We start from the raw sequence: 24,590 nt of genomic DNA on the forward strand, positions 1-24,590 counted from the left end.
CGAAGAAGACATTTTTCTTCTCGAAGAGATACCAAGTAATTTTTTTCAGAGTTGTTTGTGTGCTTTTGTTTCTGTGGGTTTCATATTATGGTTCTGAAATAAATATTTGGTAATTAATGAGCAAAATTGTAATTCATTATTTTTGCTGAAATACAATTTTAGTTCCAGAGAACTAATAAAGACCTAAAATGCATTTAATACTTTTAAGCTTTTAATTCTAAGAGATTAAAGTATTTTGCTGAGAATAATTTCATTCCTACTACTTTTTTTTTGGTGGCAGAGTTGACAGCAAATTAGAACTCAAATGTTATCATCTTTTACCAGAAACTAAATTTTAAACATTGAAATTCAAAAACAAATCAACAAAACAGGCCGGGGGCAGTGGCTCACGTCTGTGATCCCAGCACTTTGGAAGTCCGAGGTGGGTAGATAGCTTGAGGACAGGAGTTTGAGACCAGCCTGGCCAATGTGGTAAAACCCCATCTCTATTTAAAAAAAACAAAAATTAGCCAGGCGTGGTGGTACACATCTGTAGTCCCAGCTACTCAGGAGGTTGAGGCACAAGAATTGTTTGAACCTGGGAGGTGGAGGTTGTAGTGAGCAGAGATCGCAGCACTGTACTCCAGCCTGGGTGACAGAGCAAGACTGTCTGAAAAAAAATAAAATAAAATAAACAAAGAGGGAACGGCTGACTCATATATATGTGTATTTTTTGAGATAGAGTCTGGCTCTGTCACCCAGGCTGGAGTTCAGTGGTATGATCTCGGCTCACTGCAACCTTCCACCTCCTGGGTTCAAGTGATTGCCCTGCCTCAGCCTCCCAAGTGCTGGGACACGCCTGGCTAATTTTTCAGTTTTTTGTAGAGATGGGGTTTTGCCATGTTGGCCAGGCTGGTCTCGAACTCCTGATCTCAGGTGATCCACCTGCCTCATCCTCCCAAAGTGCTAGGGTTACAGGCGTCAGCCAACACACCCGGCCTGACTCAGGTATATTTTTATATTTCATCAAAACTAAAGAAAAATTACCTAAATGAGCTTTCTTCTATTCTAACTGCTGTGTATTGTTTATGCATATTGAGAGAACATGGAATGAAACAAGAAAGCTTGGAAAGTTAGAAAATTCAAGTAATGCTTTAAAGATTAAAAAAAAAAGGTCCACCAATTACGCAATATTAGTGAAACAGTATTGGCACCAGGCCATGAGCAGGTCCTGCACATGTGAATCTATGTGAGGCTGGAAGGAGCAGGAAATGGGAAGTGGGAGGAGCAGACGCTGACTGATGTCTAGGAGGGAATACGAAGTTGCCCAAGACACTGGATCAAGAGTTAGAATAATCAGCCGGGCGCAGTGACTCATGCCTCTAATCCCAGCACTTTGGGAGGCTGAGGTGGGCGGATAACGAAGTCAGGAGTTCAAGACCAGTGTGGCCAACAAGGTGAAACCCTGTCTCTACTAAAACTACAAAAATTAGCTGGATGTGGTGGCAGGCACCTGCAATCCCAGCTGCTTGGGAGGCTGAGACAAGAGAACCACTTGAACCCGGGAGGCGGGCAGAGGTTGCAGCAAGCCGAGATCATGCCACTGCACTCTAGCCTGGGCGACAGAGTGAGACTCCATCAAAAAAAAAAAAAAAAAAAAAAAAAAAAAAAAAAAAAAAGAATTAGAATAATCTATTCTGCTATCTTCTCTGGACTATTTCTAAAAATTTATTTCTAAAAATACAGCTTCATCCACCAATATGAGATAGAATTTAGTTAACAAAGTCAGTAAAAAATATCTGAATAAAAACACGTTTGATGTGTTTCTAGCTTAGTGACTAGTGTTCAGAATCCCTTTCGTTTTCCTCAGTTACTGTTTCCCTCTCAGTTCTGAGGGCCTGGCACAGGTCTGGAGTGGCCCAGTATTGGTTGGTAACACTCCCCATGGATTCTGTTAACAAACTTACATGTGGTTATAGTTATTACAGGGGAGGAATTCTGTCAGGTGGAAGCACTATAGTATAACCATGAGAAGTATATTTTCACAACATCACATTGAATTTTGGAAAAAAAAATGACTTCCTTTAAAATTAAATGGCTCTCAAAAGGTACTCCTCTTACAAAAGGAAGACTCAGAGTTTACAATGTGTACAACATTAAGCAGACCAAACACCATTGATTATGGTAGAAAAATCAACACACAAGCTGAATCCTTGGCTCAATTTGTTGCAGCTCTACTTCCATAACAAGTCTTAACAAAACTGTCTGAGAAACTAATTTACCTTCTCCACCACCACCAATTTCGTGCATGTGAAAATGAGTTTCAAAGCAGAGAATTTCAAGCATTAGGTCAAAACTGAGGGTACAGTATTGTGACCAACTGTTGCATGGGAGAAGGTCATATTTCAATAAGATACACATTTAAAATTTTTTGAAAGCTCAGAAAAGTCACCTGTTTTGCTTCTGTTGCAATTGTATCTTTTTCTCCCATATTTGAATGATTTTTCTACCACTGTCTTCTCAGGAGACCTAATCCCACAGTTAACCATGGTGAACATAAGTCCCTGGAGCTATTTCTCCAAATGAACTTGAGAAATTTACCTTTAAAGAACAACCAGTCCCTACCTTGCGTATTAGTTTAGGTATTTTTTAAAAAAAACTCTGGGAGAGTAGGGGCTGAGGGGATGAAACAGACGTACTGACCAACACTCTTCTAGTAGAATTTGAATTGGAACAACCTATCTGGAAAGCTACTTGGCAATATATGCCAGTCAGTTTGAAATTGCTCATACCTTTTGGGAGTGCAATTCCTTCTCCAAAAATTGATTCTAGAGAAATGATACAATTGCAGATATATGTGCAAATATGTTCATCTAGTATTTATTTCACTGAAAAATAGCCTGACACTATAAGGGAAGAGCTAAGTATAACATCTACGCATAAGATGGATTGTTGCTCAGCAGTAAAAGTGGTGATTATAAAGAATGTTTAAAGATGGGGAAAATACATGCAATTAAATGTTAAGTGAAAAAAGGGAGGACAGACAAATGCAAGGATATTGTGGTCCTAATTTTGTTTAAAAACTTCACAGAAAAACTATTGGTAATTTGGCAAACAATGGTTTAATGGTTAACTGTTAATACTGGTTACTTTGGCAGGATTATGGGTGACTTCATACTTTTCTGTGCTTTCTGAATTTCCCACACAAGGCATATAACACTTTTTCATTCATATGGGAAATAAACATTTTCATTCACTTTAAGAATGAGCAGGCTTTAGAATACATTTGGCTCAGAAGCATGAGTCCTGTTATTCACTAGCGCAGCTTTCTGACAAAGAGAGAGCCCAGCTGAGGCTGCTTGAAGACCAAACAATTGCTTCAAGGTAAAAAATCTGCCAAGTGGTAACTGGGTTTTGTCGAGAGCCTACCGCTCCCTCCTCTGTCATTCTCTAACATGGCTGAGTGGCTGCCTTGTGCCAGAGGCTCTAATATTTTGTTGGCATCAGTTTAGGTAACAATCACATTGCACAGGTACAATATTTAATTCCCATTTTACCGGTGAGGGTCTGAGAAAAAGTTCAAGTAACTTGTCAAAGACCACACACACACAGACACACACACACGAGTGATGGATGCAAGTGTGGTGTCCACCAATTTGCAGGATTTCTTTTCTGGCTTTATGGAGGTATGATTGACAAATAAAAATTGTATATATTTAGGATATATGATGTGATGTTTTAATATATGTATACATTATTAAATGACTACCATGATCAAGCTATTTAACATATGCATTGCATCACATTGTTACCTTTTTGTGTGTGTCTGTGTGTGTGTGTGGTGAGCTCAGTTGAGATCTATTCTCAGCAAATTTCAAGTATATAATACATTACCATTAGCTGTAGTCACCCTGCTGTACATTCTCCAGTATTTATTCATCTTATATTAATAACTAAAGTTTATATCCTATGATCAATATCTTCTCTTTTCCCCCACTCCCTCCCTAAACACTGGCAACCACAATTCTACTCTCTATTTCTATGAGTTCAACCTTTTAAGATTTCACATATAAGTGATATCATGAGGCATTTGTATTTCTGTGTCTGGGATATTTCACTGAGCATAATGTCCTTCAGGTTCATCCAAGTTGTTGCAAATGGCAGGATTTCCTTCTTTTTTAAGGTTGAATAATATTCCATTGTATGTGTGTATCTCCCACATATTTTTTATCCATTCATCTGTCAACAGTCACTTAGGTTGTTTCTGCATCTTTGCTATTGTGAATAATGCTGCAATAAATATGGGAGTGCAACTAACTCTTCAAGATATCTATTTTTTTCCCCCTGTGGATACATACCCAAAAGTGGAATTGCTGAACCTATGGTAGTTCTATTTGTAATTTTTTGAGGTACATTCATGCTCTTTTCTGTAATAGCTGTACCAATTTACATTTTCACCAACAGTCTTCAAGGAATCCCTTTTCTTCACATCTTCACCAATGCTTCTCCTCATGGACTTTTTGATGGTAATCATCCTAATAGTTGTGAGGTGATAGCTCATTGAGGGTTTGATTTGCATTTTACTGGTAGTTAGTGACATTGAACATCTTTCTGTATGCACGTTGACCTTCTTTGTATACCTTCTTTGGAAAAATGTCCATTCAAGTCCTTTGCACATTTTAAAATCAGGTTTTTTTTTTTTTTTTTTTTTTTTTTTGCTATTATGTGTTATATGAGTTCCTTATATATTTTGGATAACTCTTTATTGCATATATGGTCTACAAATAATTTTCCCATTCTGTAGGTTGCCTCTGCATTTTGTTGAATGTTTTCTTTGCTATGCAGAGCTTTTTAGTTTGATGTTGTGCCACTTGTTTAATTTTGCTTTTGTTGCCTATGCTTTTGCTATCAAATTAAAAAATCATTGCCACTACCAACATCAAGGAGCCTTCTCCTTATATTTTCTTCTGGGGTTTTTATAGTTTCAGGTCTTATGTGTAAGTCTGTAATCCATTTTGAATTTATTTTTGTATATGGTGTAACAGAAGCATCCAATTTTGCTTTGTTTTGCTTGTGGATATCCAGTTTTTTTCAGTACTATTTATTTACAAGTCTGTTCTTTTCCATTGTGTATTCTTGGTGTCATTGTTGAAAATTAGCTAACTACATACGTGTAAATTTATTTCTGGGTTCTCTATTCTGCTCCATTGGTCTAAGTGTCTGTTTTTATGACAGCTACATACTGATTTGATTACTATAGCTTTGCAATATAGTTTTATAGTTTGAAATCAGGAAGTATAATACTTCCAGGTTTGTTCTTCTTGTTCAAGGTTGCTTTAGCTATTTGAGGTCTTTTGTGATTCTATATGAATTTTAGGATTTATCTTCTGTTACTATGAAAACTATCATTGTAATTTTGATAGAGATTGCATTGAGTCTGTATCTTGCTTTGGGTAGTACAGACATTTTATTTTTAAATTTTTTTATTTTAATAGTTTTAGGGGTACAAGTGGTTTTTTTCATTACATGAATTGTATAGTGGTGAAGTCTTGGATATGAGTGCACCTATCACCCAAGTAGTGTACATTGTTCCCAATGGGTAGTTTTTTTTACCCCTCCCCACTTCTCATCCTTTTCCTTCTGAGTCTCCAATGTCCATTATACCACTCTGTATGCCTTTGCACACCCATAGCTTAGGTCCCGTTTATAAGTGAGAATGTGCAGTATTTGGTTTTCGATTCCTGAGTAGAACACTTTAACAATATTGATTCTTTCAATCCATAAACATGGAATATCTTCTAATTTATTTGTGTCTCCTACATTTTCTTTCATCAATGTTTTATAGTTTTCTGTGTACATACATTTCACCTCCTTAAATTATTTCTAAGTATTTTATTTCTTTTGATGCTATCGTAAATGCATTTTTAAAAATTTCTTTTTTGGATAGTTGCTAGTGTAAAAAAATGAAAATAATTTTTGTATGTTGCTTTTGTATCCTGCAACTTTTCTGAATTTATTTATTAGTTACAGCAGTCTTTGGTGGGGTCTTTGGGGTTTTCTCCATGTAAAATCATGTAATCTGCAAACAGATAATTTTATTTATTCCTCTCTGATTTGAGTACCTTTTATTTCTTTTTCTTCCTTAATTGGTCTGGATAGAACTTTCAGTACTATGTTGAAAAAAAGTGGCAAGAGTGAGCATCCTTGTCTTATTCCTTACCTTCAAGAAAAAAGCTTTAAACTTTTCACCGTGGAGTATGATGTTTGCTGTGGCCTCGTAATATACAGTCTTTATTGTGTTGAAGACGTTCCTTCTATACATTATTTGTTGAGAATTTTTATCATGAAACGATGCTGAATTTTGTGAAATGCTTTTTCTGCATCTATTAAGATATCATATGATCTTTGTTCTTCATTCTGTTAATGTAGTGTATCACATTTATTGATTTGTGTATATTGAACTTCTTTGCATCCCAGGGCTAAGTCCCACTTAATCATGGTGTATGATCCTTTTAATATGCTGTTGAATTTGGTTTGCTAGTATTTTGTTGAGGACTATTTTTGCATCTAAGCTCATCAGAAATATTGGCCTATAATTTTCTTTTCTTGTACTGTCTTTGTCTGACTTTGATGTCAGGGTAATGCCAGTCTAATAAGATGAGTTTGAAAGTGTTCCCTTCTCTTCAATGTTTTGGAAGTTTGAAAGGATTGGTATTAGTTCTTTCAATGTTTGGTAGAATGCAGCTGTGAATCCATCAGATCCTGGGGGTTTCTTTGATGGGGTATTTTTAAAAACTATTATTATGAATTCAGTCTTCTTACTCATTATTGGTCTGTTCAGATTCTCATTTCCTTATTATTCTGTCTTGGTAGGTTGCATGTCTTTAGGAACTTATCTATTTCTTCTAGGTTATGCAATTTGTTGGTATAAAAGTGTTCTTAGCAGTCTCTTATCATCCTTTGAAAATTATTTTAGTGGTGTCAGTTGTAATGTCTTCTCTTTCATTTCTGATTTCATCTATTTGAGTCTTGTCTCTGTTTTTTTCTTAGCCTATCTAAAGGTTTATCAGTTAGTTTATCTGTTTAAAAAAATTTGATGTCATTGATCTTTTATACTGTCTTCTACTGTTTCAGTTATTTCTGTTCTAACTTTTGTTATTTCCTTCCTTTTACTAATTTAGGGTTTAGTTTGTTCTTGTTCTAGTTCCTTGATGTATAACATTAGGTTATTTGAGATCTTTCTTCTTTTAAAATTTAGGCGTTTATTTCTATAACATTCCCTTTTAAAATGGCCTTTCCTACATCCGAAAAATTTTGACATATTGTGATTTCATTTTCATTTGCCTCAAGATATTTTTTAAATTTTCCTTTTGATTTCTTCTTTGACCCATTTGTTGTTCAGGACCACATTATTTAATTTCACATATTTGTGAATTTTCTAGTTTTTTGTCCTGCTATTGATTTCTAGTTTCATACCATCATGGTTGAGGAAAATATGTTATATGATTTAAATTTTAAATTTAAGACTTTATGGCTATAGTGAATACTTACAATTTCATGTTACCTTGGCATTCATTTTGAATATTAGTTAGACTTCCCCATACCAGAAGCAGGATTCAGTCACTCTTAACACAGTTTCCATTTCTACATCTCCAAGTTTCTCTGTGTGGCTAATTCAAACAACTGCCTTATACAATAGCCTCCGGGTGACCAGTTCCCCATGGGACAGCTAGATACAGCCTACTTCCCTGGTCCTGCTGCCCACCATACTCTGCATGGACTGTGCAGATATGCCACAGTGACTACCTTTCAGTGAACATGTGACCTCCTAGAACTCATGCCTGTTTGCTTTAAAGCCAACAATTAAAACTTCTCATGGGGTTGGTTGTGGTGGCTCGCACCTGTAATCCCAGCGCTTTGGGAGGCTGAGGTAGGTGGATTACCTAAGGTCAGGAGTTTAAGACCAGCCTGACCAACATGGAGAAACTCCATCTCTACTAAAAATACAAAAGTAATCAGATGTTGTGGTACATGCCATTAATCCCAGCTACTTGGCAGGCTGAGGCAGGAGAATCACTTGAACCCGGGAGGCAGAGGTTGTGGTGAGCCAAGATTGCAGCATTGCAACTCCAGCCTGGGCAACAAGAGTGAAACTCCGTCTCAAAAAACAAAAACAAATCTCCCCATGGGTAATGTGTTTAATTAATGCTTTGAACTCAGTAAAAACATTGGCCCATGGGTCTCTTTCTCTACCAGCCTGCATTTCCTGATCTCTGTGTGACCTGTAGGCATGCCATGTATTCCCAGAATCTGTAGGTACTAAAACCTTTCAAACTTTCACATTGTGGTTGTATCATTGAAGCTGTGCCCACAGCTTAATTTCTAATGGCAAAGCTGCCTTGAAGGGATCCTTGTGGGTGAATTCCCCTGCTGATGTTCTTTTGTCTGAGCTTCTGGTGGTTGCTGAGCACAGTAGCTACCAGCTAACTTGGTAGAAAAACTTGAAGAGTTTCATTGAAAACAATGACCTAACATGTGATCTTCCTGGAGACTGTTCTATGTGTATTATATATTCTGCTGCTGTTTGATAAAGTGTTTTGTATATGTCTGTTAGGTCCATTTGGTCTAAAGTATAACAGTTCAAATCCAGTGTTTCCTTACTGATTTTATGTCTTGATGCTCTATCCATTGTTGAAAGCAGTTTCTTACTATTTTTGTATTGCTGTCTATTTCTCCCTTCAAATCTGTTAGTATTTACTTTATATGTTTATGTGCTCTAGTGTTGGGTACACATATACTTACAATTGCTATATCTTCTTAATGATTTTACTTTTTTATTATCATATAATGACCTTCTTTGTCTCTTTTTGCAGTTTTTGACTTAAAGGCTATTTTGTTTGATATAAGTATAGCTACCACTGATCTCTTTTGGTTTCCATTTGCACAAAATATTTTATCCTATCTTCACTTTTATTATTTGCATGTCCTTAAAAGTGAAATGAATCTCTTGTAGGCATCATATAGTTGGGTCTTGTTTTATCCACTCTATGCCTTTTGATAGGTGCATTTAGTCCATTTACATTTAAAGTAATTTTTGATAGGTCAAGACTTAATATTGTTATTTTATCAACCTTTGCTGTTTGTTTTGTTGATCTTTTGTTCCTTTCTTTCTCTCTTGCTGTCTTCCTTTGTGACTTGATAACTGTCTGTAGCAGTATGCTTTGATTCCTTTCTCTTTATTTTTTTGTATATCTACTATAGGCTTTTACTTTGTGGTTACTGAGGCTTACATATTATAAAACATATTATGCTTGTACCAGTCTATTGTAAGCTGATAAAAACTTAACATGAAATGCACATCCAAGCTTTGCACTTTAATTCCCCCCATTTTATATTTTTGTGCCACAATTTACGTTTTTATATTGTGTATTCATTAACAAGTCATTTTAGCTATAATGATTTTAATACTTTTGTCTTTTAGCCTTTAGAGTTACAAGTGATTTACATATCACCTTAGCAGTATTTGAATATTTTGAATTTGAATATATACTGATCTTTACCTGTGAGTTTCATACCTTCATATGATTTTGTATTAATAAAAAGCATCCTTTTGTTTCAGCTTGAAAAACTCCCCTTATCATTTATTGTAAGGCAGATCTAGTGGTGATGAATTCCCTAAGCTTTTGTTTGTCTGAGAAAGTGTTTGTTTCTCCTTAATTTCTGAAAAATAGCTTTGCCAGGTAAAGTACCCTTGGTTAGTAGTTTTTTTTTTCTTTCTTTTTCTTTCAGCATCATAAATATATAATTCTATTCTTTTCTGGCCTGCAAGGTTTCTGTTGAGAAATCCATTGATAGCTTCAGTGAAGTTCCCATGTATATGATATATGCTTTTTTTTCTTTCTCTGCTTTCAAAATTCTCTGTGTCTTCGATTTATTGACAGTTTTATTATAATGTGTCATGGCAAAGTCTTTTGGGGTTGAACGTAATAAGAGAACTTTAAGCTTGAAGTATCTAGATGTCCATATCTCTCCCCATATTTGAGAACATATCCACCATTATGTCTTTAAATAAGCTTTCTACCCCTTTCTTTCTTTCTTAGCCGTATAAATATCCCATAACATGAATATAAGCTCTCTTGATAGTGTTGCTTACATTATGTAGGCTTTCTTGATTTTTTTTAATTCTTTTCATCTTTTTTCTCCTCTTACTGGACAACTTCAAATGACCTGTCTTTAAGTTTGCTTATTCTTTATTCTGCTTGATTGAGTCAGCTACTGAAGCTATTGCATTTTTAAAATACAGTCATTGTATTCTTAAGCTCCAAAATTTGTTTGGTTCTTTTTATATTTTCTATTGCTTTGTTGAACTTCTGGTATTGTTCTTCTATCGTTTTCCTGATTTAGTTAATTGTTTATCTGTGTTCTCTTGTAGATCATTGAGTTTTTTAGAACAATTTAGTTCAAATTCTTATCAGGAATTCAATAGCTATTCTTTGGAGTTGGTTACTTACTGACAGTATATCGTGTTTCTTTGGTGCTACCGCATGTCCCTGATCCTTCATGATACTTGTAGTCTTGTGTAAGTGTGTGAGTATTTGAAGAAACAATCAATCACCTTTTCCAGACTTTATGAACTGGATTCATTAAGGAAAATCCTTCACCTATGGGTAGGTGAGGGTGGGGAAGGGTAATGCTGGACAGCACTGTGGCACCATGCTTAGTGCCTAGTGTATGGTGGCTCCATGTCTTGGAGAGGGATGCAATGTTTTATCAGTTCAGGAGCTGAGGTCTGTAACATTTGCAACTGTGTGTACCTTGGTGTGGCAAAGGCTGTGGGAGGTCCACAGTGTCTGACAGGACTGTAGGTATATTCAGTGGTGCCCTGGGTCCAGTGACAAAGGACTGGTGCACCCAGCAGGGGGAGTCAGGGCCATTGGTGTGTTCATACTCAGTTGTGGACATGCACATAATGGTTAGGGCTGGGGCAGAGCCACCTGTGGTTATATGGTGGCTGATGGCATGTACATATATGACTATAGCAGTCAAGGCTCATGGTATACATGTGTGCAACTGTAAGGACCAGCTGCAGGCACGCATGTGGTGGTGGGGGTCACCAATAGGAGTTAGGCCAGCTACATATGCATTTGCAGCTATGGGGATCAAGCTGGAAGTGTACATGTATGCAGCTGCAGCAGTGAGCTGCAGGTACAAGCACAGTGGTGGGAGCCAGGGACAAAAGTTGGGGTTTGCACATGTACAGCTGTAGGAGCCAGGGCTGGTGGTAAGAATGCATGTAGGCACAGAAGCCAGATACAGACATATTTTCAGCTGTTAGACTTGATGATGGGAGTTGGGGCCAGCTGCTCAGGTACACACAGCCAAGGGGTTAGTCACAGGTACACACGTGGTTGTGACAGATGGATATTTGGCTGGAGCCCAGGCCATTTTGGGGCATATGTGTAGTGGCTTCCCTGGGTTCCTGGGTTGGGGTGTCTATAATGGCAGTGCTAGGGAAGCTCTGGGGAGAGGGGAAGAAGAGAGGTGGTAACTCAAGCGCGTAGAAACTGCAAAAGTGAAAAACTGTGGGGTCCTCAGCAAAAATTGTGAGGGGCCCCTGTGACTGTACTGGTTGTTGGTTTCCTTAGTGGCAGAAGCTGCTGAGTTCCATAATAGTAAACATTATGGGCTCCTTGCCAGTGAAAACCAGTCAGGGGTGTGTGGTGGCTGTGAGGCTGTCAAGATCCTGAGGGTAGAAGACAGCTGGGGTCCTAAGCAGAGCAGCCACTGGGTACCCTGGTGGCTCCTGCGACATGGCTGATACTGATAGCGTCATGCTTCTTTGTTCCCAGATGTCTCCAAATGTCTCAGTCACGCTGATCTCCCCAGCTATTTGGGGTGGGGTGAAACTGAAAGAGGTCATTTGGGGGAGTGTCCCGAAATCTCAGGAAACTGGTTGTTCATCCCATTATGTTTTCTCTTCAAGGGTAACTTTTGAGCTAAGGAGTTCTCTCTCTGTGCTAAGCAATACTGGTCTGGGGGATGAGCTGATGCATGCAAGATGAAACTGTTCTTCCTACTCTTTTTGCGCAATTATTCTCATCGTTTTTCTTAGACTGTGTTGCTGTATCTTCTCAGCTGGACTCCTGAGCTCTCCTACAGCTATTTTCTTTGATAGATAGCTGTCCGATTGTACTTTGTGGGGGAATGAAGGTTGGGATCTCCTTCTCTGCCTTTTTGCTGACATTGTCCCATACTTTGTGTTTGCAAACTTAAACACCACTGCCACGCACCCTGTAAGTTATCATCAAGGAGGTGTGATCTGATGGAAAGGCCTTGGGGCTCACACTTAGGAGACCTGGGTTGAGTCCTAGCTCTATCACCACTGTGACAGTGTTATTAGGCTATTTCTTTATGTTTTAGGATTCAATTTTGAGGACCCAAGCTCTGCTTATCTCAGAAAAACTAGCTAGCAGATGAGGCCATCTCAAATAGATCCAGAACTTTCCAAGAGGAAGGTGATGTGATGAACTCATAGTTACCTGCTCATAATTTAAGCCTAGTAAAGAAATCTCATGTCCCAATCACCCAGGTAAATATTTAATAATTGTGGCACCATTAATTGAGTGCTCTCTGTATGTCAGATACCCTGCAGCAAACATTATCCCCACACACTTCTTCTCCTTGAGTACTCACAACCCCACAATGAGGTAAGGACTGATAATGCCATAATTTCATGGGGAGGAATTCAAAGGGAGGGAGTCTGAAGGCCTCTGGCAGGAAGAGGGTGAGTCTCTGGTTAAAGCCAGGTCAGGCTGACCCCACACTGTGTCTTCTATTCTCCCTGCTGCTATTCTTTACCCCACAGGCAAACAGCCTGGAAGGTTGGAGGGGACAGGAGACATCTATCTGAAGCCATGGGGTAGGGGAAACCTAGGCCTCGATGAGCAGGCTCTAAATTCAGCAGCACTTTCCTTATGAGCATGCAAAATGCTTCTTCAAGGAGCCAGAAAGGTCGCTCAGAGAAACTGATGGATAAGGGCCAATTGGGAAGCTCATTAGAATGGGAGCCGTCTCTGTGTCTGCCCCTTGGTCCTGCTTCATTACCTGGAGGACTGCTTCTGTATACCTTGCTATCAGGGGCCCACACTCCCTGAAAGTGCCCATTCTCCTCTTCATCTTAGATTGTAAACCAGCATCAGAGGCACAAACCTGGCAAAGGCCCATTACTCACTTTTAATGAGACAGCCAGGGAAATAAATTGGCATATGTTAGCAAAATGGCTCATCAAGGTGAGTAATTATCTTCATGACTGGGGCAGTTTACCCTCCAAAGAAAGAATTTGCATCTCATCTCTCACTGAGCCATGGCTCTTCAGAACTAGGGCAGGAGGCCAAGTAGAGTTTGACCACTGAGCACAGACACCTCCACTTGTCTAGTCTTGCTATTCACCATCGACTTGTCACTCCCCAAATTCCAAAGCTTTTATGGGATACGCTGTACAACTGATTATATAGAAAAAGAAACCCAGAGGAGACAAATACAAAGAAGTTGTTCTATATTTTATGGAGTGGTGTGTGCACATGTGTGCCTCTGTGGTGGGGACAGGCTAGCCATTTCACAGAGCCTGTGGGAGAAACTATCAGGGAATGGTTCTGACAGGCTCTACTAATTAAAATTACCTTTTTCTTAGTTTTGAGCCAAACTTTAATTAAAGTCTATATTTCCTTCTTTACTTGCTTGTGCATTGACATTGTGGCCTGTACAATTATCTCATGGTGTCCAGGTATGTAACTGTCTTTTCCCCATGTTTTAGCATTTTAGAGGGAAATTATCTTATTTTTTCTGTCTTATGAATATTAGTTCTGTCTTCCCAGACTGATCCTAAGCTACTTAAAGACAAGGATGAGAGGGTCTCCTTGGCTTCTAGCCCCTATGGCATCTGCTACAGTCGCAGGGTGCAGAAGACAGTGCCATAGAGTAAGTTTCTACCTGGTCTCAACATCAAGAAGTGTTGGGTTTCTCCTGAAGGTGTACAAGCAGGTGGCTGAGGCTATTTTCCTCCAGACATTGGCTATCAGGAGGTACAGAGCTAATTTGTTGACCAACCCTGGTTCATGGCATGCTTTGTGCATCAACTTCACTCTTGCTGCCACTGGATTTTCTATTTTTTCCCACTAGATGATGAGCTGTATGTGGACAGGCCCATGTCTATTTTGAGTTCCACTCTATCTCCTTTCCAGTGTTCAGCACTATGCCTGGCACTCAATAAATAATTACAGAGTAAATGGAGTTTGAATTTGGCAACTTTTGCATCTTTGTGTGCTACTTAAATCTTATTGGAAACCAAGTAGGAAGAACATACAAACACCCATAAACTCACACTAATAATTAAACAATGTACTTGGCAAATAATTATACTTGATTTTAGGTATTGAAGGTGTTGGAATTTACAGTTAAAGTGGGCTGAGTTTGTTGGGCCTCTGGTTGTGGTGTTTATACTACAATGAGTTTTCTATTCATGGTGATGGGGAAATGTCCAAATGGCTTTATAGGAATGCTTTCAGTCTTGCTCAGTCTGGACTTGCATTATCGTGGGAGGGTTCTTTCATTCTTCATTCTCAATGGGGTTGAAATTCTCAAAAAGGACATTGGCAAGAGCTTTATAAAATCCTAAATGAGGCTGGGCATGGTGGCTCACATCTGTAATCCCAGCACTTTGGGAGGCCAAGGTGGGTGGATCACGTGAGGTCAGGAGTTCGAAACTGGCTGACCAACATGGTGAAACCCCATCTCTACTAAAAATACAAAATTAGTTGAGCATGGTGGTGCACGCTTGTAATCCCAGCTCCTCAGGAGGCTGAGGCAGCAGAATCACTTGAACCCAGGAGGTGGAGGTTGCAGTGAGTGAAGATCACAACATTGTACTTGGGCAACAAGATCATGACATTTTACTTGAAGTGACACTGTCGCTTGGGCGACAAGAGCCAAACTGCATCTCAAAAAAAAAAAAAAAAAAAAAAATCCTGAATGAATCTATGGTTTAGAAGGTACTTCAAAAGTCCCACGTCCTCTGTTAGCATCTCTTCATCTGGGGGCAATAGGGCTGGTATTACGACTTATTACATAGGAAAGAGACCCAGATATGGCCAAACTGATGGCGTGACTCACTTCTGGATGACAACTGGAAAATTTGACCAGGAAACCAACCATCTCCAGTATCCAGATGTGTGGCACTGTGAGTTGTACAGACTACATTGAGTGAACAGGTTTCTGAGGTTTCCTGAGGGTGTTTTAGATATGGCAGGGCTGCTAATCAGATAAGGCCATTCCCTCAAGCACGGGACTGAGTTCTGGGTTATGGAGCTTAGACCAAACATGGCAAGGGAGGCATAATTTGCCAAGCACATTCAGAGCCCTTTTTGGGCCTTCAGAGTGGAGGTGGTGGATTTGTTTTCCTGATCCCACGGGGGTCCTCTGCCGACACTCACCATTTCTGTCGATGGCAAAAGGCACATCTGTGGTGACGATTTCATAGTTGCAGATCTGGCTGTACTGGGGGGAGCAGTCCTCATCAACAGCCTCCACCTGCAGAATGCTGTCATAGATCTTGCCCTCCGTCACAACAGCCTTGTAGGCTGGCTCTTTGAAGGTGGGAGCAAACTCATTGACATCCTTCACCTGGATATGGACCACGGCCCTGGGACCACACACAGAAAGGAAGAGATGGTGGTAAAGAAAGAGTCATACCAACCTCCTGCACCTCCTGGGGGCACTGACTGAGGTCCCAAGGCCAAGTGAAAGGAGAAACCACCAGCTGGTTGAGGCAGTTGTCTGAGTGTCCCATTCTCCCTCTCACTGGAGACTCTCTACTTGCCCTTGCTCTGATGCTGTGAGATGAATCCATCCCAGAGAGACTTTTATGCCCTTCCTTCTGCCCCAGCTTTAGGCAACAGGTTTACTGTTCATTCCTCCCTCTATTCATCCACTCCTTCATTCAGTAAGAATTTAAACCCTCTTACTCTGTTAGGCTCTGAGATGAACTTCATAAGGGAGAAAGCAGTGACAACCACAGTGAAAAGTGCTGTGACAGAGAGCAGCTTCTGGCACTGCAGAGGCCCAGGGAAAGGTCCTGACCAGGTCTGCGGGGGTGGGCCGGCTTAGGGAAGGCTTTCTGGAAGAAGTGACACCTAAACTCAGACCTGAGAGTGAAACAGGAATATCTTCCAGTGAAGAAGAGGGAGTAGAATATTCCAGGTGTAGAAAGCAGACTGTGAAGATGCCTCCATGGGACCAGGAAACTGGGAAACAGTTGAGCAAAGTTGGAGCACCATGGTGTGACAAGGGGGTAAACATATCTGAAGAGCAGTATGTGAATGAAGTGGGGTGGGGAGGGGAAGGAGGGGCGTCCAGAGGGCTCTGTCAGGCCACTCACTTGTGTGACTTTTTCCAGGCCGTCTCGCGGGGCCCAGCACCACAGTCATAAGCCTGGATGATGAATGTGTACTCCTTCTGCAACTCACAGTCAATGGGGCTCCTGGCACGGAGCCGGCCCTCTCCTGATGTCTTGTTGAGCACCACAGCCTCAAAGGGCAGCTCCTGGCCATGGATCTTGAATGCACAGATTTCCCCTGCAGAAGAATGGAAAACAGTGAGTGGGAATACTGAGAACAGCCAGATTGAAGACAGTGCTTCCATTGGACCAGATTCACAAACTCAAACCCTCCATGCAATTTCTTCCATGTACATACTATGGTCCCTGAGCTAGCACCATCAGCATCGCCTGGGATCTTCTCAAAAATACAGAATCCCAGGCCCCACCCAGACCTCCTGAACTGGATCTGCATTTTAACAGGATCCTCAAGTGATGGGTTTGCTCACTAATGCGTGAGCAGTACTGCTTTTCTCTTTCCTTTACTCCTGGTTTAAACACTGCCTACATTACTGCAGCGAAATTCCCTCTACCTCCCCAACTTCTCCATTTTCTATCTCCAGCTACCATTTCCCCTTCCAAGCTACAGTTTTCTCTTTTGAAACAGTGGGAGTGAGTCTATGTGAGTTCCAGAGCCCCTGTGGAGCCTGAAAAGCTAACATCTTATAGAGCTGAACATGTTGTGAAATTAATGCATTTCTCTCCTTCAGCTGGGTTAATGTTTATTGTAACTATTTCTATGCATTAAAATTATAATGCCATGAGAATATCTCTTTTTTCTCAATCAATGCATGTTTATTTATTAAACCCCAACTGCATGCAAGACCTGTAGTAAATGTCTTGAGAAGTGCTGAAAATTTGAGACATGTCCTCTTTCCCTATTGAGAAAATGTACAGACTTATTAGAGAAGAGTTCAGCTATACACTTCAAGGCAGCAAAACAGAGGCCAAGAGCCCAGAGGCCTAGATTCACATTCCAGGATTGCCACTTACTAGCTGATTGGCTTAAATCAAATGATACTGACTGTCTGGGCCTCTACTGTGTCATCTGTTAGATGGTCCTAGAGATGGTGGCGGGGTGGGGGGCATCTACCCTAAGATGCTCCAGCCCTGGTCTGACACTGCCTCAGCTGCACTGCTGAGGCCAGGGAGGGGCAAGCAGGGTACCTAGGGTGCATCATTTAATGAGGCTTTGCTCTCAGGGTAACTCAGGCACCTTCTTGCCTTACCCTAGTCCAGGTCCTGCCCAACTATTCATAAGAGCTGACCCAATGAAGAGAAGGGACGAGATGATTGCATGTTTGCTCTGCACCAGGCACCAAGCTTTGTACCCCTTCCCAGAGAACCTCATTTGACCTTCATAAGAAACCTGCAAGTATTTTATATCAATTTATTCAAAATTTTTAAAAAGGAAGAGAAAAATCAGAAAGGTTAAATATTTGCTCAGTGTCATAGAGCTAAAGTTAAGTATGAAACCTAGGTATGGCTGATTCCTAAGTCCATGTACTCTACCCCACCACACCATCTCCAAACAGCCCCATAACTTCTAAGGAACCACCCCATGGATTGCCTGAAGAAACTGTCTATATTCCAGTTCAAGTCTCATTCAGGAAAGAAATCCTCTGATTTACATATAGGAATCATGCCATGATCTCTTACTAACAATGTTTTCCAAGATGTTCAATCAATACTAATCTTACCTTTATGCTTTTCAAAAAAAATTTCATTGATCCTCAATTTAATTATTAACATTCCCTTTTCACTACTACCTCCATCTCCCATCCCCCTGCCACCACCCTTCCTAGCCATTTCTCAATGTACTTGTGGAATAAATGGACAAAACAGGTTATGGACCCAGTTCCATTAAGACGGCTAGTTCCCATTCACTTCTGTTTTTTGGGATCACTTGGCATTTCTGTACTGCGCATTCTGACACGTTCTGCAGCCTCTGGGGCAGGAGAATAGGGTTTCTCAAATTCTCAAGTTTAATTTCTTCTCTAAATTAGCAGGCTGAAGAGATGAACCTCTAAAGTACTCGTCTTGTGATTCTCTCCCAAGATCAATGCCAATATGAGAATATTATCAACAAATGTGTCTAGACTGTTTCTGGGGCATTCTCTGGAGTGCCCAACCACTGCCATGGTTATAAGCTAATCAGACCATTTATCTTTGAAGACACAAGTTAAACCTAGAATAGATGAGTGTAATCTTCTCTTGGAAAGATCTGATCACAACTAAAGTAGTTTTCAAGATGCAGAAATCCTTAACAACAGAAAAGGAGAGGAGAGAGGGAAAGAAGACAGAGGAGAGGAAAGAGGAGATACAAAGGGAAGACAAGATAAAGTTTAGGTGACATATTTCCATCTACGGAACAATTCAATTCAATAGAACTAATTTTTCTGAGAGCTAAGTCTTAGGCACTGTGCTAGGCCTGGGGACACAAAGACTAACATACCTTAAAATATAAGGCTGCTTTATCCTAAAGTACTTCTTACCTAGTAGAAATGACAGACAAGTAAAAAGGACAATCAAGACCCACTTCGTTTTCATCAAAACCTAGAACAGAACCTAACATTCATGCCCCTCTCATTTATCCCACCTCTTCACCTGACACTTGTGTTCTGGTTGCAAAAACATTCATTCATTTATTCATCCACCTCATAAATATTGATTCTTCTCATAAATATTTTTAGGCATTATGTGCCAAGCACTGGTAAAGCAATAACAAACAAAAATAGACCCAGCCCTGGCCTGTAAGCTGCTTGCAGTCTGGTAGGAAGGGAAATAAGCAGTCAAATAATCAGTTCCTGAAAGAAGGATGGTGGTTGTGATGAATACATTGAAGGAGAGTTACGTGGTACTAAAAGCATTCTGACCTGGTCAGTCAAGGCAGGGAGGGTCTCCCTAAGAATGTGGTGGCTTAGGACGCTTCAGCAGAAAGGAACATGGTGAGTCCAAGCGACTGCAGGTCCAGTGTGGCAGGAGTGGAGGCCATGGGGCGGGGCCAGCTTCACAGGCATGTGACCTAAGAGCCACCCAGCGTCCTGTGCTCAGAAGCATCCTAAACTTGGTTTTAATCTCTGCTGTCTCTGTCGTGATTTTTTTTTTCTTTTTTTTCTTGAGACGGAGTCTCGTTCTGTCGCCCAGGCTGGAGTGCAGTGGCGCTATCTTGGCTCACTGCAAGCTCCACCTCCCGGGTTCACGTCATTCTCCTGCCTCAGCCTCCCGAGTAGCTGGGACCACAGGCACCCACCACTGCGCCCGGCTAATTTTTTGTATTTTTTTATTTTATTTTTTTAGTAGCGATGGGGTTTCACCGTGGTCTCGATCTCATGACCTTGTGATCCGCGCGCCTCAGCCTCCCAAAATGCTGGGATTACAGGCGTGAGCCACCGCGCCCGGCCCGATTTTTTTTTTTTTTTTTTTTTAAAGACGGTCTTGCTTTGTCACCCAGGCTGGAATGCAGTGGTGTGATCATAGCTGACTGCAGCCTCAAACTCCTGAGCTCAAGCAATCCTTTCAACTTAACCTCCTGAGCGGCTGGGGCTACAGGTGTGTGCTACCGACAATCAGCTAAGTTTTTTATTTTGCAGAGATGGGGGTCTCATTATGTTGCCCAAGCTGGTCTTGAACTCCTGGCCTCAAGCCATTTTCCTGTCTTGGCCTCACAAAGTTCTGGGATTACAGGTGTGAGCCAATGTGCTCAGCCTTGAAGTTCTTAATAATTTTATCTTAACCTCTGTTTTGTGAATAAAGTGTGATGGGACAATGGAGCATGTTATGAGCGGAGGAGAAGGCTGCAATATGCATGTCCACCACGTCTTGCTGCTCCATTTGCATACAGCATTCAGAATTCCCATGGACCCACAACGTGTGGGACGTCAGTGGGACTCAGAGTGAGGACAAGGTAATCATGTTATGTCTTCAACTGAGTAAGTAGGAAACTGACCTCCCCAAGAGGCCACACTTTCCCTTTGATCCAGAACTTGTTTCAAATGCAAAAAGAGAGAATGGAAAACTAAGAAATGTGAACAACCAAGAAACCCTGTTGTAGCCTTCCTTATTCATATTACATCCTGTATTAGCCAATCACTTACACTGAAAATGATGGTGGAGAGGAAAAGGGAAGATCAGACGACCCACTGCTTTTTTTTTTTTTCAGGCTGCCCTTGCTATCAGTAACCGAAAGGTATAGAGTAATATTCACATGAACATAAAGATGGGGAATAGACACTGGAGAATACAAACAGGTGGAGGCAGGCAGGGAGGCAGGGGCAGGAAAACTACCTATTGGGTACTACGCTCACTTTCTTGGTGACGGGATCAATCATACTCCAAACTCTAGTACCAAGCAATATACCTTTGTAACAAACCTGAATATGTACCCACGGAATCTAAAATAAAAGTTGAAAAAGAAAAAAAGGAAGTGAAATTAAAACAGTTGAGTTTGTTTTGTGTAGTATTTATACTGTTGTGATAAGAATTAAATACATATGTATACATGAACTATAAAATACAAATTCTGTAATTTTGGTATTCTGCATGCCAGCTAAATGCTCCTATATTTGTATTTTAAAATGGGCATTGCATAATAGAAAAGGTAAAATTCAAGCTAATAATTTCAAGTTTTAAATATATCTTTACTTAGAACTATACTAAACAGAAGATTTAAAATATCATGTCAAGTTGAAACAGACTTCTGGAAGAAAGGTCCCAGGATGAAATTCTAGATAGAAAGATATTTAAAAAAACAGTTCTCAGTGTCAGTGTAAGACACATTAGGCTGTCTTGTGTCTTATATAAGAACTTTTTTTGTGAGGCCTGTCACTAGAATTTGTTATTATACTAATAGAGCACTGCAGTGGGAGGACGATATATTTAAAAGTAAAAGATCAGACCTAATGGTTTTCATATAAAGATATCACTTTCAAAATCTTGCCCTCCAATATGCTTTTGGGTGGGAGAACTACTACTGTGCTGGGAATTGTGTGTGGACAACACACAGACGAGCATGGGTGTGAGGCTAGCCATGGGCTGCGTGGAAAAGGAGGCCAGCAGCACCAGGCCACCGGGCCTTGGCTGCCATCTCACATGGGCTGTGGGCCAAGGTGGCTGAACTGGGGCTTCACCAAGAGTCCCCTTCAGGGCCACACCAGAAGATGAGCCCCTGCTGTGCCTGAGTGAGACATGACCACTCCAGACCGTCAGTCCTGTGAGCAGGTATCTCACAGTTACCTGCTTCTCAGCAGAAATACACCTCCTAAGACACTGGCAGAAGTTGGTGTAGTTGTCTTCTAATACCTCACATAGGATTCTGAGGGAAAGGTCTTTAACTTAATTTTTAGAGCACATTTTGCTCCTTCCTTTGAATACCTTTGAACAACAAAGTAAGTTAATTCAATTTTTTAGATGAGGAAACTGAGCCTCAGAGAGAGTAAGTGTTCATCCAAGGTCACTTTGACAGCATAAAGCCAACTAAGGACTAAAATCTTGGCATCTACGGTCAGTACACTTGTTGTTCTTTCATGCAGCCTATCACTTATTGGGTGAGTGTGACCTTCTAGGACAGTGGTTCTGAGTGTGCTCTGTCAACCTCTGACATCCCCAAGACACTTTGTAAGGGTTCAAAAAGTCAAAGTGATCATCATATTAATACTAAGATGTTATCTGACTTTTCACTGTGTTGACATTAGCACTGATGGCATAAAAGCAATGGGGAGTAAAAGTGCTGGCGGCTTAGTGAGTGTCTAACTGCATTCTTTATCACAGCATACATGTAGGGGAAAAAAGCAATTTCACTTAAGAATGACTTTAATGATGCAGTAAATATTATCAATTTTTATTAAATCACAATGAGTTCATGTCTTTTTAATATTCTGTGTGATGAAATGGAAAGTGCACTTTAAACACCTTGGCATGGCAAAGTATGCTGGTTTGTGTCTAGGAAAAGCACTTGTGTGATCTAAATTGTGAACTGAACTAGGACCTTTTTTCATAAAATGACATTTTTTACTTGAAAGAATGATTGATAGACGAACTATGTTTATTCAAACTTGAATGCGTGGCAGACGTTTTTTGAAGTAAGCCTGTCCCATCAAGAAAAAGAACTGAGAGTATTTGCTGTCAATGATAAAATTGAAGCTTTCAGTTTGGGGAAGCCTGTGTCTGCCACAGGGATTTTAACAATTTACCAATATTTCAATACTTGTCTGCTAAGATGGGTAGTGATGTTAATGCATGTGACTCTTGATGTTGTATAATGAAATATACCAACTTTTGAAGGATCCACTTAACAATGAACCAATATCTTTCAAACAACCAATGGATAATGTCACACAGTCATGTACAAGTAAAAGATTCAAAGTACAAGAAACTTTCATGGATTTTAATGTAACAATGTACAATGAACTGAATGTTTATGTTCTCCCAGGTTCATACATTGAAACCAAATCACCAAAGTGAAGGTATTAGGAGATGGAGCCTTTGGGAGTTAATTAGGTCATGATTTGTGCTCTTATAAAAGGCTCCCGACAGATCTGTCACCTCTTTTGCCATGTGAGGTTACAGTGAGAAGGTGCTATCTATGAGGAAATGGGCTCTCAACAGACATTGAATGTGTCAGTGCCTTGATCTTGGACTTCTCAGCCTCCAGAACTGTGAGAAGTAAACTGTTGTTCTTTATAAGACACCACTTTAAGGTATTTTGTTATAGTAGCTTTAATGGTTGGAGACAGTGTATAAGTTTAATGCAATTTCAGATTCATTTTTACCTAATCTTTAAGAAATCTACAATATTATTAAAATACCACTTCCTTTCCAACTACCTACCTGGGTGAGGTCATATTTTCTTCATATACTTCCACCTAAATAACATATCACAACAGGTTGAGGGCAGAAGAAGACATGAGGACTTAGTGGTTTTCTATTAAGCTCAATACTAGGGACTGCAAAATTGTAAACAATGCCACTTTTCTCACTAATTTGTTTTTTTTCAAAAATATATCTTTTTTGTCAAATTATGTTACTTATGTTAATATGTATTGAGTTTATTACTGTTATTTTTTAAATGAATGAATAAACGTTTGAAAGTTTCTCAGTTTTAATTTTTGATATAGTAAATATTGGACATGCAGATATAACCAACATAAAGAAAAACTCTTGAGAATCTTTCATAATATTTAAGAATGTAAAGCGGTCATAAGACCAAAAACATGAGAACTGCTGTTTTTACAATTTACCAATAATGGTGTCCCCCCAGCTCATAATTCCATACCCTGCTCCTGATGCTAAAAACATGACCCATCACCTTGCAGAGTGTTCCCAACCTCAGAGCAGCTCAGTTTGCTTTGTATTCTACAGCTAGGCCTTTGTAGTAAGAGTAAGAATTATATGTCCACATAATACATTGTTAGGGGGTTGGGGAAATTATTTCCACATCTCTATCCAAGTCTGGCCCAGATGGGCCGGATTGAAATCTTAGTTACGCAGTTAACTACCATGGGACTGTAGGGAAGTCACTTACCTTTCTGTGCCTGTTTCCTCATGTGTAAGTGGGATGGTATTAATAGCCGTTAACTCATAGGGTTATTGGTTACGGGGAGGATTAAATGAGTTAACATATGCTAAGCACTTAATAGTGTCTTGCATGGAGTAAGCACTGCGTAATTGTTAGCTCTTTTCGCTGTTACTATATTGAAGAAAAGTCACACACCTCTGGCAAACTCCCTGTTCCTGTTTAAGAACTGAAAAGGCTGAAGGTAGAGATCATTTCAACATCAGAAATATTTTGAATGCCATATGTGTGACATTCAAACAATCTGACTCCTTGAAGCACCTTGCACCTGTCAGCCACAGTTTATTACACACATTTTTTTCCCTGAATGACAACATCCTGTGCATTTTTGTAATCTCATCCAGGGCCAGCACTGCTCCCCGGGGGAGAGTTTAGTGAGGGGGATGTTTTGTTTGACTGTTTTTGCTCATCGCGGTGATGGGGGATTGCTAATGGCAGTCACTGGGCAAGAGTCAAGGTGCTAAATATCTTGCCCTAAGTAGATCAGTCATATACTACCAAGAAGCATCTCACTCCAGATGGTTATAGGGTTCTTTTGAGAAACACTGAACTCAAAACATGAAGGTAGTCTTTCTGGAGCAAACACCTGGCCAAGTCTCTGCCTCCAGG

The 24,590-nt window shown here is 40.1% G+C and overlaps 1 protein-coding gene across 1 annotated transcript in view; it reads right to left on the minus strand.

Moving 5' to 3' along the window:
- The window catches only part of CLSTN2 (calsyntenin 2), a 646,459-nt gene that overhangs the window by 138,892 nt on the left and 482,977 nt on the right, over window positions 1-24,590 (minus strand). The window contains exons 3-4 of the mRNA XM_008008915.3: window positions 16,412-16,607; window positions 15,468-15,676 (exon numbers count right to left, since the gene is read on the minus strand). Coding sequence (XP_008007106.3) covers window positions 15,468-15,676; window positions 16,412-16,607 — 405 coding nt within the window. The remainder of the gene's footprint in view (window positions 1-15,467; window positions 15,677-16,411; window positions 16,608-24,590) is intronic.

The sequence above is a fragment of the Chlorocebus sabaeus genome, chromosome 15 (genome assembly GCF_047675955.1).
Source record: "Chlorocebus sabaeus isolate Y175 chromosome 15, mChlSab1.0.hap1, whole genome shotgun sequence".
NCBI classification, from domain to species: Eukaryota; Metazoa; Chordata; class Mammalia; order Primates; family Cercopithecidae; genus Chlorocebus; species Chlorocebus sabaeus.